The sequence below is a fragment of the Aythya ferina genome (genome assembly GCF_964211825.1).
Source record: "Aythya ferina genome assembly, chromosome: 1".
NCBI classification, from domain to species: Eukaryota; Metazoa; Chordata; class Aves; order Anseriformes; family Anatidae; genus Aythya; species Aythya ferina.
In genome coordinates, this window is record NC_140296.1 from 4,085,992 (window position 1) to 4,100,874 (window position 14,883).

The 14,883-nt window shown below is 41.7% G+C and overlaps 1 protein-coding gene across 8 annotated transcripts in view; it reads right to left on the reverse strand.

Annotated features, from left to right (window-relative positions):
- Nucleotides 1-14,883, reverse strand: part of TENM4 (teneurin transmembrane protein 4) — a 1,677,033-nt gene that overhangs the window by 160,804 nt on the left and 1,501,346 nt on the right. For all 8 annotated transcript variants that reach the window (XM_084535211.1, XM_084535210.1, XM_084535214.1 and 5 more), the window contains 2 exons: nt 13,569-13,783; nt 8,511-8,721 (listed from right to left, as the gene is read on the reverse strand). In XM_084535211.1, coding sequence (XP_084391337.1) covers nt 8,511-8,721; nt 13,569-13,783 — 426 coding nt within the window. The remainder of the gene's footprint in view (nt 1-8,510; nt 8,722-13,568; nt 13,784-14,883) is intronic.

Here is a 14,883-nt window from a genome sequence, read left to right on the forward strand (position 1 = left end):
TTCTGCATTGCTTTTCTTCTTTGCAGCTGGAGTATTTTTAAACCTGAATTTCACTCCTGTAAATGAAACCCTCATATCCCCAGTTTGCCCAAGGGACTGCAAGGAATTTTTTTGTTCCTTCCCACTCTCATAAATTGTTACAAACTAATACAGGAAACAACAATTATTCAGCCTTCAGGGTTCAACTTCTGGAGCTGCGCTGGCAAGGGGGAGTTACTTTGTGTTCAGTACATTATGATTCCTGCTCTTGCAGCTTGGGGCAAGGCTAAAGCTGGCCTTCGGTTTAATTTTAAGCAATGTTGTAAGTTAGAGCACTCTAGGGAAAAGGAGGCAATCCATTCCTGCATACACACAAAGAGGACCTCCAGTGTGAACTCATTTGGTCAAACAAATGCCGTGAGACCGTGGCGATGTTAACATTTTGGGCGCATTAAAGACTAAGTTTCATTTAACATGAAGTCTTTAGCAAATAATTCCAGCCTGATAAATCGGGATGCAGTAGCTGGAAGGACTGATACGTGAGGTTCCAATATGCTGCAAAAAGGTGGGTGTCTGGGTCTGTGGACATACCCGAAAGTACGACACCTGGTCTCCAGCTGCTGCTACAGAAGGGCCTGAGTCTCTCCCAGGCTTTTTGTTGGAGCTACCCCTCCTCGCAGGGATGCCCTCGACTCCTTGCATTGAGCTCTCCGTGGTCTGAGATCAAGGCCAGAGAAAAAACAGAACTCCTGGCTCCACGTCTGCCTTTAGCCAACTGGCTGCACAAGCTTGGTCAAATCACGTTCCTTCTCGGAGCCTCCAGCAAGCCTCCGAGCCAGAAATCAGTTTAGCATAATTTATATAACTCTTTCTCAGACTGTTGCAGCACTTAGATAAGGCAAGCAGTCGCACGTCTAATACAGGGAACAGCCGTTATCATTTTAGAAGTCAACATATGCCAGGAGTTACTGCACAGACTGTGTCCTCCTCATCCCCCTGGGCCCCGTGTGGAAGGGGAGACCGGGCTGGTAACTCCTGCGGTGCCGAGCTCCTTGGCTTCTGTTCTCTCATGTGGTCAATTAAAGGCCTGCATGTAAATACAATTAAATACAGCCTTTGGAAAAGTAAGGCTTAAAATAGTCAGTTGTTCTAGCACAGAAAGGGTTCTCCTTTTGTTCGCCAAAGTGGACGTGTAACTCCCACAGCCTCATTTCTGTGCTGTAGCAGGGGAGCGTTCACGGAAAGAAAAGTCTGCATGGAGCTGCTCGGTAATCCAAGGCAGGGATAAACCAAGCTGTGCTTACATTAGCCTGCAGTCTGGGGTGCACGGAAAGAGCTATATACAAAACTGCAGAAACAAAAACCATATGCACTGCTTTGCACGTTTCTCCAGAAACCCTCCGATAGCGCCGTACGTCGTGCCATTAAGGCAGAATTGTGCTGCTCTGAAGAAATGAACTGAAAGAAAGGGACAGAAACAACAGAAGGAAAGAGGAAGGCTTTACCTTCGGTATTAAATAAGCCTTTTCTTGACCCCAAAACCGAAGTAATTACCCCAATCGATAAGTCTTTTGTACAAGCTCTGTTGGATCAAGAGAACTTGCCTGCCTGCAAGCAGCACGCTGATGGGCAAGTTCAAGGCCACCGGGCCATGTAAGTGCAGATGTAGGCAAAGCTTTCCAAAAAGACAAACCTACCTGTGCTTCTCTACTATTTTGAAGCATGATCAAAAAAAAACAAAAACAAAAAAACAACAAATCTGGATCATTAGAGTTATTCAGACATCTAACTTCTACTGAAATGAATACACACTGGCATCCGAGCAATTTTTACAGATGTGGCTTAATGTCCTTTGTACAATGATATAAATGCAAATATATGTCTGCTTGTCTCTCCATTTTCCCACCCAAATTATCACTTGTAATCATTAGATCTATTGAAAGAAGAGTGTACAGATACAAACCATTTCTTTAAAAAGAAGGAAAAAAGAAAAAGCTCAAGTGTACCATTAAATGAGTTATTCTATCTTTATTTTAAAGCTAAGCTAGCTTTACACACTGCAATTTTATATTTCTAGCTTTTTCTTAAAGGACATCAATGAAGAGATATGCTGTATATGGAAAGAGCAGTGGCAGAAGATTTCACAGCCAAGTATCTGACCTTTCCAGGCTTCTTATTATTTAATTATCTCTGAGATGTGTCCCTAATTTCTCTTTTATTAGAGATGCCTTAAGTCTTCAGCAGAAAAATCCTGAAATAATAATTTTGCCTGCCATTATAACTTGGGAAGCAGGGTAATTATGTAAGAATTGTTTTAGACACTTGCAGGGAGAAAAAGGTCACCACAAATAACATCTAGATTTGAAATGATTGGTCTGACTTCAGGTTTCTTGGAAGCGCTTCGGCTCCAGCAGAAACAGGCAGAAAGCAGCAGGTAACATCTGGGGAACTGTGTGCCATGGGATCAGGCAAAAACATTACTGACTGAAGGGGATTTAGGATCTGGGAGAAATGCTTGATCTGCTGACAGTCACACGCAAAGGCAGTCAGGGAGATAAACTCCAATACCAGGACATCCTCCTCCTCTCGGCTCACTTCATCTGGAAATGAGACTGCTCATCAATTTCTGGGATGGAGACAGAGGTGAAAAGATTTAGGGGGCACTGATAAAGTTATCATTGCCTTCTGGCTGCTGAGGTTTTGAGGGTCTTATCACTATCCATTTAAAAACATCATCAGTGTTCAGCTGGGAACTGCAAACAAAACCCTCTGGCCACGGGGATTACAAACTGATGTGAAAAGTTTCACCACCCCACAGCCCTCCTTCGGTTCCCAGATCTGGGCTCAGGCTCTGGTTGCTTTTTATTAAGTTCTCTACAGATTAATTTTGCACATAACCCTGAAGAAAGAAAGAAAATCTCACCCACCACTCTGCTGCACTTGTTTGGAGGGGGGAATTCCTGCAGCTCCTAAAAAGCTGAGATGGAGGGAGCTCCCCCAGTGCCATCTCCCAGGGCAAAGCCCTGCCTAGCAAGCTGGGCTGGGTTTGACTGTGATGGTGAAGGAGATCTCCTGTCTTCTCTCCATCCTCCTGCATGGACTAACTCACCTCTCCCCAAAGGACCTTGTGCCCCGTGGCCAGGTGGAAGGTGCCTTGCAGTGCTGCAGCATAACCTGAGGCTGATTTGTGAATTAATGGAAGGTTTCAGCCAAGCAGAGCTGTCAGCCTAACATCATTCGTGAGATCAAATTCATGAGGAAGAAAACTAAGGACACTCTGAGCCTGGCAGGGACTCATAAACACCTTTATTGCCTCCTAGCTGAACTGAGGGAGCGTGTACATTTTCTACCTGAGACCTACGCTTACTCAGAGAAGCTGGGTAAAAGCTAATTGAAGCCAAACACAAGGAAAGAAAGATCAATAAAAGGGGTGGTGGTCACGAGAGAGTAATCAAAAAAAGCACTGACCATCTGAGCGTCTGTCAAGAGAGGGCTTAGCAGTGGGACATAGCCATCTGAATGTCTGTCAAGTAATGGGACACAGAGAGCCAAAGGCAAAGAACTATTTGCAGAGCGTGCAAAGCCCTGTTGTTATTTTGCACGCAAAGCCCTGTTGTTATTTTTCAGGAGAGAGATTAGAAACATTAAAAGTGAAGTTGTGACTTTTTTCCCAGCTGTGGTTCTTGTACATATATATTATTTTCTTTTTTCTGTGCAAACAGAAGGAGTTTTGAGTCTGGGATAGGACAGGCTATTAAATAGCTCTAGAGGATTACCACAAGGTGGAAATGCTCAGAAGTGCCTCTGTGAAACAGGGGATGGAGTAAGGTGACCCCATTCATGCAGCAGAGGAGAACACCGCCTGTAGTAACTGAGCACTTCCATGGAGCAGCTGGAGTCCCATTAACAGTTAAAGGTCCTGATTCAGCTCAAGTACTTGCGACACTTTTGGCATGTGCCAACTCTTTTGCTGGATATGCTTGAAGGACAAGCTCATAAAAGAGTAGCTGGGACGTGAAATCCACTTTTCCTCATTCGGAGCCCTGAGGATCTAACTGTACCCAGGGGAGTTTAAAGCAAGTAACGCAGGCCTTAGGGAGCTAGAGGAAAGCAGAAGTCAGAGCAGATCACAGCTCACACCAGTCTTCACAGTCTCCTGACTCCTCAATATTTACATGAAACCAATTTAGACTTTCTCAGACATTAGCAAAGCAAGTGTAAATAACGTGAACGGCTTTGAGAGTGAAGTGGATCACACTTGGGCATCCCCTCTGAATTGGAAGTTGGTAGTTTAAGTTAGCATACACATAGGCAGAGAGTGTAAGTGAGGCAAACCTTATTTGCTCAGTCTTTTCCCTCTCCCTCTGTTAAGAACAAGCTAAACACTAGGGCACTTTTTGCTCAGAGCTGAAGAAGAGCCACTCTTGTCACCTCTCACACTTGGGAGAGGTCCCAGTCCCATGCTTGCCTCTGTGCCCTGCCCTTTTTTCCCTCCTCCCTAAGCTCAGTCCTACTGTGAAGTGCTCCTCTCCTGCCATCCTTCTTGTGTGTGAAGTGCTGTCCTAGGGGGTTGTTATATTTTAGGCTCTTGCAGGAAGGGAGCTCGCCTTGTGATGTATACTGTGAAGTGCTGTATGTGCTGGCAGCCCCGTATAAATATCACTGTCAGCTTGCTGGTATGTTGGTGGAGGGAAGTACTTACAGCAGTTTTCTTTACGGATAGCAGAGAGGGCAGGAGGAACAGTGGATCTGTTCCTAAACTCAAGCACTGTCTCTTGCAGAAGATAAAAGTGAGATAAAACCTTGCAGCCTCTCACAGGTGTCATACATGTGTTTCCTGCTGCTTGGTGGGTGACACGATGGTAAACAGAGATGCTCTCTTCTCCCAGACAGCTGATTTTGCTTTTCTTTTGATTTCTCAGTGGCCCTGCACAGCCCAGCTTGCCTGAGCTCAGCACTAACAGGTGCTGGGAGACTTTCTCCCTCCCACTCTGTAGATGTTTTCAGGCTCTTAGATGTTTCTCACTTCTCCTGAGCAGATTTTGGCCAACATCTCTGTCTCAGATGTGCTGATTCCAGGTGATTCCTCAGCCTACTATTTTGCTCCACTTATGCCAGATTGCTCTGAATAAATCACCTCTACCAGGCAGAGGTGAACCCACAGAGCACTTTTCAGAGAAGTGTTTCTATTAGAAATTTCAGAAAGTGCTGCCAATGTCATTTCCAAAAAAGGTTAATTTATTATTGAGAGACTTTGATTGTCTGTTCCTTTATAATGTCTTGCATTGTAATTCAGAGGAATGGGATATAAAAATGTTATTAAAAGCTGGAAACTTTTCTAGAATAATCTTATTTCCCTCCGCCTGAATTGCCTGTATTACGTGGAAGTATAAGCTCTGACAGGCATTACGATTCTGTATTCTCCCCGGGTTCACGTGCAACGACATGGAACAGGCACAGATTTTGACACCACCTAACTCTGTATCGATGATGGTTCTGCGTCCTTTTAGAAAACAGGCTGAACTGTCATCTCCTGCCCTTAAAATCAGTGCTAATGTTCCCGAGTGGATTTACTTACAGCTACGCCGAATTCCAAAACAGTATGATGGACAGCCTCACAATTTATGGAATTAAATGTGCTATCAGATGGGGAATAGAGATGCTTTTTTTTCTTTCAATTTTTCTCCAGTTTTCACTAAAATAGTGGAAGGCTGAATCATTCCAGACAAGCACTGCACAGTCATTTCACTTGATATTGTCATACGGAGCCTGTGATGATTTTACTGGCTCAGAAAGGTTTGGTTTATTGGAACATAGCAAATAAACTTGGAAAATCAGCATCCTTACCATTCAACACTTTTGTGCTGTCGTAAAAGCTACAGCCCTTGACTCAGGTGAGTCCTTATGCCCACGGGAGGAAAGACTGAACGGTTTGGCCTTATGCACTCATCATCATGATCACCATTATCAATTTTGTACTTTCTACCATTACCCGTGATTATTAATTAATGCTTAATGCATTTTCCCAGCAGTTCTATCACCCTCGCAGCATCTCTGGGGAAATGTCACTCTCGCCGGTTGTACACGGGGAGCAGCTGAAGCATGAGTTTGGGCTGGGTCAGGATTTGCACATCAATCAGAATCCAGGAGTTCCAGGCTGCTGCTTCTCTGCTCACATCACCGGGTCCTACTTCTCCCTGCATCCCTGCTACACTTTCCAAACACCCTCTCACTGTAAGCACCGTGTCTGTGCAATAATAAAGGGAGATTTTTCTGCGTGCTCCCGCCACACAAATCACATAAAATGGCAACTTGTCTCTGATGCAGCTTCCTCACCCCACACAGATCTAAGGGCTCGCGTTGTGTGTGACTTGATTTATTTGGTTGGCGCTGCCATTTTACGCCCTGCGTCATAAACACCGTGTCAGCTACATCCTCTTTACCCTGGCACCCGCAAAAATTGTAACACCACAGTACTTCAGTATGGGTAGACTTGAAATGTAGCAACCCTGCCTTGCCAGACCTCATGAATACACTAGAAAGGCTCTGAAGCAACGCAATGCATTTACACAGAACACCTGCCCTGATTTTCTTTAAACAAGCTCTTGAAACCTAGACTAAGGAGAAAGGTACTTACCCAGTAAGGATATTGCAATTTATAGTACTTTCAAAAATGCTGCATTTATCTGGCCAAATTCAAGTCAGGAAGCCACATCTTCCTTAAGTAAATGTTTAACCTATTGCAGAATGAGGGGGTTGTACCTAACCAGCTTCTCTTGTACACTAAAGCTTTGTGCACAGCTGCCAGTGGGCAAAGTGGCTCCCATGCATGGGGAAAAGCTCTATTTTTCTGTACTGCAAAAGAAAACTTCCTTGTACTGATGACAGAATGATTCGAGGTCAACAGGGAATGTATCATGGCCTGTTCTGCTTCTCACGTGGTCGCAAAGGTACAGCAGAGGGTAAACAAGAAAATATTGCCTTAAAGACAAGCTGACACGCTCCTCACCCACATGGCTCAAAGACAGGTTCTGAATGTTTTACCCTTTTTTTTTTCTATGTTAGTGCAATGAGGCAGGGAGAAAAGTCTGGCTAGAACCTCATTTAGCATCACTTCGAAAACACGAGCAACTAGTGACTGTGCTTTAAAAATGTTTTCTTCTCCGAGAGCCTTACTGATTTCTCGTGCTGGGAAGTTTTAAACCGGAGGAATTCCTAGAGCAGGAAAATAAAGTCACGCACAGAAGGATATCTGGAGGCTATTCTGGGCAGAAGGTGGTCAGTGTAAGGAAAGGCTCAAATCCCATCACTGCAACAGCAAACTAAATGAAAGGAGATCTGCATTCTGCAGAGCCAGGCTTTCATAAGCTAACGTGCAACTGTTTCTGGTGTTGCTTAACTGTGAACAGCATCGAACACGTCAAGTCCCAGGTTTTAAATTTAACACAGAGTATTACAGCAGTGTTTCCACTTCTGCATTGGACAAACTTTCGCACTAAGAGTGAATATTGGGATCTTAATGACTGCTTTAGTAAGACCTAAACTTTTAATTAACCTGCCAAGACAAATCACAGCCCATAGCTCTTAGGTAACTATTGCAGACAGCTGAGACTCAACACCAATGCCTCTTCTGGGAGAGGGATTAACGGCAGCTTTGGACCGAGTCTGCTTTTTTCAGCAAAGAAAAAAAAAATTCCATTAAGCAATCATGGTGGCGAGCAGAAAGCTGAGTGCTAGTTTTATGGAGCAATCTTTAAATTACAACCAAACGAATCTGGGGATATGAAAAGGTTCTGCGGGTCAGTAAATTTAAAATTAAACATTATTGAATCAGAAAGAGATTCTGGTATTTACAGAGGGAAGTAAGAATGCCCAGTGTGCCGGGCTGTCAAGCAGTCCGCAGGCAGCATCCTTTCCTCCTTGGACAGCAACTAATCAGTGCCTGCGTGCTGAACTGGCAGGGCACTTTACTGCCAGAGAAACTGAGAAACCTGTTAATTTGTACTTCTTAAGAAATCACAGCTTCTTTCTGTTAGCAAGGAGAAATAGAGATGCCTGTTATCGTGGTTCCTACTACTAAGCCTTGCAGCGCTCTTTGGTGGTTTTAACCCCAGCGCTCTGCCTGAACTCCTGCTGCAGTAATTTTGACAGTGCTCAAAGGCAGGACTGTCACACAAAACTGTTGCATGGTGTTGCTCTGTGCTCTTCAATCATTCCTATACCTCTGCTCCAGGAAGGGAAAAAAAAAGAAGCTAAATAAAAATGAGATCAAAGGCAAAACGAAGCAGGGAATTTCAAGCTTGTAATCCAACTTTGGCAGTAGGTAGAATCTCCTTCTGGATATAGTTATTTAAAAGGCATACAAAATACTTACGGGGTAGTTAGGGCCTAACAGCATTCAGCCTGTCGCTAAACACATCCTCTACAAGCCTTCTCTCCCCAGCCACACAAAGGTACCGTGCAATTTGAGTATGCGCATTAATACCTGGCCTCGAGGCAGCCAGCTGAGGAATAAAACAGGAAATCCTTACCAATAGCAGTCGTAAGAAAAGAAACCACTTCCGACTCCTTGCCATCATTGTAGAAGGCTAAATGCCATATGCCTGAATCCAAATACTGGATAAACCCCGTCTCGTGGCTGGACAAGGGCACAAAGGCTCTGTGCTGCCGCTGAGGTCCTTCTAGGCTTCTCGCCTCCTGCGTTAGCAGGCGTCTTCCATCAAGGAGCTCGACAAAGTCAAACTGAAACATAAAAAAGAGCAATGGCTGGGTGAATTTCGGGCTGAGGAAGCCTGGTCTCTTGCTCCTGGTTTGTTTTATGGAGGAGACAGACATATTTTGCTTTGAGTATTAGAAATGCACATATATAGATTTTTCATAAACAGGTTTTCTCTGTTGGTGTCTATCCAACTCAAGTATGTTCCTGGAAAACATGCAAGTAACTATTTTGGAAATAGCAAGTATATGAACGTAGTTCTCTGTAATTATATGGGCCAAGAAACTGTCTTTATTTAGAAAGTGATTTGGGGCACACTGACCTTACTGACATGCTTTCTCTAGAGACATAGGCAGGGAAAGCTGAGGTCCAGGGAACGTGGCTAAATTGCACTGTGAGTGTAATGATAAAGAGATGCTACTCAGAAGCTTTTTTGTTATTTTCTTTGTGTCTTGGCTAACAAGGAAAATAGGCAGATAAAAAAATATCTAGCCTAACTGGATAGACTGTTTGCCAGAATTGTTTATGATCATCAAGAGAAAGATAAGTGGTATTTGTAAGTAAATTCTGGTGTAGGTGTTGCAGAAGTATTTTCCTTAGCCAGTAAGGATTTTTTTTTAAAGCAATAGCAGAAGTGGTTAAAGGATCATAGAAGATGGAAAACAGATAAGCTAATGTATAAAAGGCCCATTTACGAGCTGGCTTCTAGAAATTTTCTTCAAAAGAACTTTTTTTCCCCTGGGTGACTTCAGGTGAACAATTGCTTTGATTTTGCTATTAGCATTACAACTACCTTTTGTTCTCTGTTTAAATAACTCCACCGACTTTCTGCAATAATTGTATTTTGTCTGATAATATATTAATGGGACAAGTCAGATACAAGTCTAGCAGACATCACAGATGTGAAGTGAGCCTTATCTAACCCGACTCTTATCTTGTGTTCAGGTGAACAGAACATTTTGTGAGCAGAACGAAACAGCTGGGGCACAGCCATGCTTCTCTGTGCCCTGACTTTCCGTGGGTTTCCCTCTCTCACCCAGTCAGTCAAATAAGGTTGTTGGTTTTGGTAGGAGCGAGGAAAACAGGGAAAAACACCACCACTTATTTTTGCACAGCAGCAAATATTGCTGCTCTAAATGGTTGCAACAAATTTGGTCTCCTTTTGACTTTACCATATCAAAATGTGAGTGCTTCTGTTAAATTATTACGTTGGCTGGTATGCTCTTCAAAGTCCACCAAAATACGGAGTTGTTGACATTTCCTCTCCTCTTGCAGCTATTGCTAAGTTAAAAAGAAATATTTATTTCCAAATTTATTTATTTATTTAGAAATAAACTATATATGGCCTACCTTGTACTCAAAATGACAAAGTTTGACCCTAGAGTATTCCTCATGATTGCATTTTAATTATTTATTTGAACTCTGTTTTGAATTTGCTTTATTCATTTTTCTTATTTTAGCATGTAGATCATTCAGATCTGATGCTGCAGTGTCTTCTGAGAAAGCAAAAGCCAGGACGCCTGTGAAGGGCATTCCTTTGGCTGTCTATGAAGACAGAAGCAGAGTTGTTGTTTTGAGATAATGTGATGTACATACAAAATATAAAGCCTACAGGTATGTAATTGAAAAAGCATATTTGTTTTAGAAAAATAAGACACTCTAGTGGTTTTAAGTTTCAGAGGACAGAAGCGTGAGGTTGTTCTGAACAGCACTGTGTGAGCCAGACATTTGCAGCCATTCTGAGGATGCCCTCAGGGCATCTATTGCTTGCTACATATTATGTTTAGATGCTTAAAACTTAGTGGGATGAAAACAATATCAAGGCATCTAGCTACAGTGAGCTGCTGTTGTTACAGCCCAATCCAGGTTATGCTTACCTGGGGCTTCCTGACAAATGTAAAAGTTTATTTTTATAAATATTTGCAAGATAGGTGTTGGTGCCTTTGCAAAGTTACTAGGTTACTAACTGTAAATATGATTCAATCCGTAAATGCATTACGTTTTATTACATTTGAATAAATTTATAGATTTTTAATACACAATTAGAATTAATGCAAGCAAGAAAATTGTAGACAGAATACCTCTTTAATAAATTCAAATTGTATAAATGAAAAAATGCCTCCCAAAGCTGTGATGGTCAATCCCTAAAATCTAGTATGTAAAAAATTTGGCCTAGGTTAAAGAGTTTAAAAATGATTTGATATGGGAAGATTAAATTTAATTGACCATAAGAAAATTGTTTAACCTTTATTATAATTTGTTGAGAAGAATTAGAAGTGCCTTTTGTTACCAGTAAATTATTTTTGGCTTCTACAAGCTCTATTTTTAACAGTACAGAAATCTGAAGTTTTCACTTTCTTCTGATTATTAATATCCATGGTTGCTGGCAACCTTCAGTAGTAGATAGGTGATCACAGACAAAGTTTCCCAAAGACAATCTGGAATAGTTTGTTGTTTTGGAAGGGAAAATTATAACTTTTAAGATTTTACCAATTTCAGGCAGCAGCTCAAAGATCCTGAAAGAGAATAGTTTGTCCACAGGTACATGCTACAGAAAATTGATTATCTAACCAGAAGAAATATCTAATTGTCCACTACAGAAGAAAATCTGATTGTCAGCTCAAATTTTATTACTGCCATCAACCAGATAGGCTGGGAAAAAAATCAACCCTTCCAAGGAGGAGATTATCACTGCTTTAAGCCTGCGCTTTGCCAAAGTCTTGTTTGTGAAATTCATTATAAAATTTGGAAATATAAAACTCACTGGGTAGATTTACAGGGTGCAGCAGATACTCTGGATCATGCAAGAGAAAAAATGAGATTTATGTAATATGTTTTAACTATGAGATACAATGTTAACACAAAAAGCAGGTTACCTCTTTAATAACTCCTAAGGCTAATAAATTATGGTGAGATGAAGTGCTAAGGATTAAACTTCATATAAAAAGATATAAAAGGAAAACACTGTTTTAATTGACAGCAGGTTTGAAAAATATTAGGAAAAGGAATCTTTTCAAAACTGAATTAAGTATTAGCTAGTAATATATCAATATTGTTCCAGTATCTGCAGATTCATTGTTATTTCTTCATAATGGTGGGATTGGGGTTCTGTTTCTACTACTCTTATTTTTTGGATTAAAATGTCCCTCTGGTAATTTTTGGTAATGTTTTGGTCCAGATGCAGATTTTTTATATACGTGGCAGCTCTTGATTTGTGGCTATACACACTTACAAGCAGCACTTACAAGGTCTTGGTACAAGTGCATTGCCTCCTCCAGCATGTAATATTGACAAACATGTGCCACATCCCACATTCAATGTAGCAGTAAAGAAGTCAGTGTGGGCTTCTTAATTGCTTAAAACATTAGTAATTAACACATTTACTATGGCTGGGTGAAATGCCCTGCTCCACTTAAGCATTTTGCTTTAAATTCAACAGACTTTACTTGAGATTTATGTGTTAAATTTCATAATTGTTCTTTAAACAATTGAAACTATTCATGTAATAAGTTCTGTTTCAAAATGGATATTAATAATCATTACAAACAAGGAAAGCCAAAGTAATACAGACTTCTGATCTACAGTTAGTATTATTGTTGTGAGCATGACCTTATTATTTTAATAAAACAGGAGGTTTAAATTCTAAATGTCTCAATCTCCCCTTAAAGAGAGACTGATTAAAAATGGGTAATAACAGCACTATTGTGTCACTGAATTTATGACCTGCTGATCCTACTGAAATATTTTAATTCTGCAGAAAGGCAGGCAGAGAAAGCGTAGATTTATGACACCTCTTTGACATAAATAAGTTGCAGGTGTGTTAATATGTGGAAAATACCATATTACCCAGAAAGGTTGTCATAAACATATTTGTTTGCTTAGAAAGAAAATAAAGACGGTGTATTTCTATAAATCTTAAATTGCTGTGTTGGTTGCTGGACTTTTCCGTTAGTAATGGAGGAGAAGGGTAAGTTAGAACATTAACAGAAACCTGGTAATACTTTGCTAACTTGCTGATGCAAGTGGGAGCAAGATGTTTCGCACTGCCAAACAGAGTTACGCCCTAATGCATTAATCAATCTGGCTAAGAGCAGCTTACGAACTGAGATGGAAAGTAGAGAAACTAATGTACAAAATCCTTATGTAAGGGAATGGTTATTTGGAGCTTTCCCCAGAAAGTGACTCCTCAACGCAGCTTTTCCCCAGGTGTGTTAAGGAAAGCAACTGCTTTCATTTTAGCCCTACAGAATAATAACCATATCTTGATTCCTGCTGAAGTAAGAGTGGCTTTCTGTAAGGACTTGATTTTGCTTGGTTATACACCAGTTACTGTGCCCTGACCAACCTCAGCCTAATCTGACAGCCAACACGCATAATGTGAAGAGTTGGCCCAAGGCATTTCAGCACAGCAGGCAAAAGTGAATCGTGCTCCCATGAGGGTGAGAAAATGGGGTCGTGCACCTCTTACCATGGGAGGGGAGATGCTGAAAGAGGGGTGCATGGCATGAAAGATGGGGACAAGGGATGAAAAAATTATTTTTGATGTATTTTTGGTGAGGCTGCTGTTGCAAGGGGCACTGGATGGAGAGGGTGGTGGTTGATGGTGCTGTGCAGATCCCCTCACACAACCTTTTCTGCCCCCTGGCAGCTTGCTGCCTTAGGCAACCGCCTGCTTTGCCTGAGCCTACAGCCCATGGGGTTAATGCGTGTGACAATCTGGTAACTCTCACTTGTTTATCTTTCTCTGGATTTATCACCTTTAACGTCTTGCAAGCACGCAGCAAATTCCTGAGAGAAACAGCTGAAATAAAAACAGCCATGAGAACAAAAGTTATAAGACAAGCGTTGCTTCATTGAAACGTGGTCCCATTACCTGTGTATGTGATGGTGGAAGGCCTTTTCTGCCATAGATGCCAACCAGAGCGGCCTTTCCTAAGGACACATTGAATTTCAGATGCACTGGGTGGTCGATGAACACCTGAGATCTCCAAAAGATACCAGGAGGGATCTTCTGTGTGGCTCGTCTGCCAACATCGATTTCTCCAGAGTCTATAAAACTGTCGTCTGGAAAGAAACTACTGGGCTTTCCTGCCAAAACACAGGAACAAAAATCTTGGATTAGCCTTAGATCCTAGAAGTAATCCAACCGTACTGGTATCTCTGACACTGATCTTGAGAAACAGACTATTAGTGTCCCGAGGTCTTCAGAGTACTTTGTGTGGCCAATCCTTATGATATGAGAGGAAAACTGGCAGGGTTATTCTTGGCTTCAGTAACTGTTTTGTTTGAAAACAGGAATATGGGAAGAGCAACCTGGAGAAAAATGACCCTTTGTTCAAAGCATAACATTAGAGCTTGTGTAATTACATTACATAAAAATAAATCGTCTTGCATTATAACACAAATGAAAATGAGTTCACTGATGGAGAAGAGACATCATTACATTAGCAGAGAGAAGGGAAGTAACAGTGAGGTAGGCACGTGTCACAGAATGGGATGGCAGTGTGGAGAAGAGCAGCATGAAGGGATGCCTGAGAGGGGAAAGGAAAATGTTTCTCTGTTAAATTAATGCTGGAAAGCAGTATCCATATTTCAAATTTGTTCATCAGTCCAGAAAAGGCTAAAGCTAAAAAGGACTGAGTAAAAAGATGATGGAAATCATACCCTGCATGTCAGTAATATCTACTAAGAAACTTGATAGGTTTTAATTAGGTTTCAATACAATCTGTGAAGTGTGTTAGGATTATCCATCTTCCTTTAGCAGCCAAACAAACGGAGGCATCTGTTTTCTGAAGCAACCACCAGACTGGGGAGCCTGAGCATGTGGATGGCAATCAGCACTCGTCATAACATCCGAGGGAGTCAGCAGGGAGCTCAACATCCCTGGAAAACAAAGCTGAGGAACTCCGGGTTAGACACCCACACACTCACAGTTCTCAGAATTGGTGGCTGCTTCGAGAAAACCTCAACCCCACGGAAGCCCAGGGAGTATGGACAAAATGCACACTGAAATCCCAAAATGCTGTCTGGCCTTTGCCATAACCAGTGGCCACGCAGCTTCACCTGCAGTGCAGAAAGAAGATGACAGCAACTGCTTAACAAACAGCCTTTAAGGACACTTGTACTTGAAGAAGTTAAAAAAAAAAAAAGAAAAAAAAGAAAAAGATTTTGGCTTTAGTAAGGAGAAC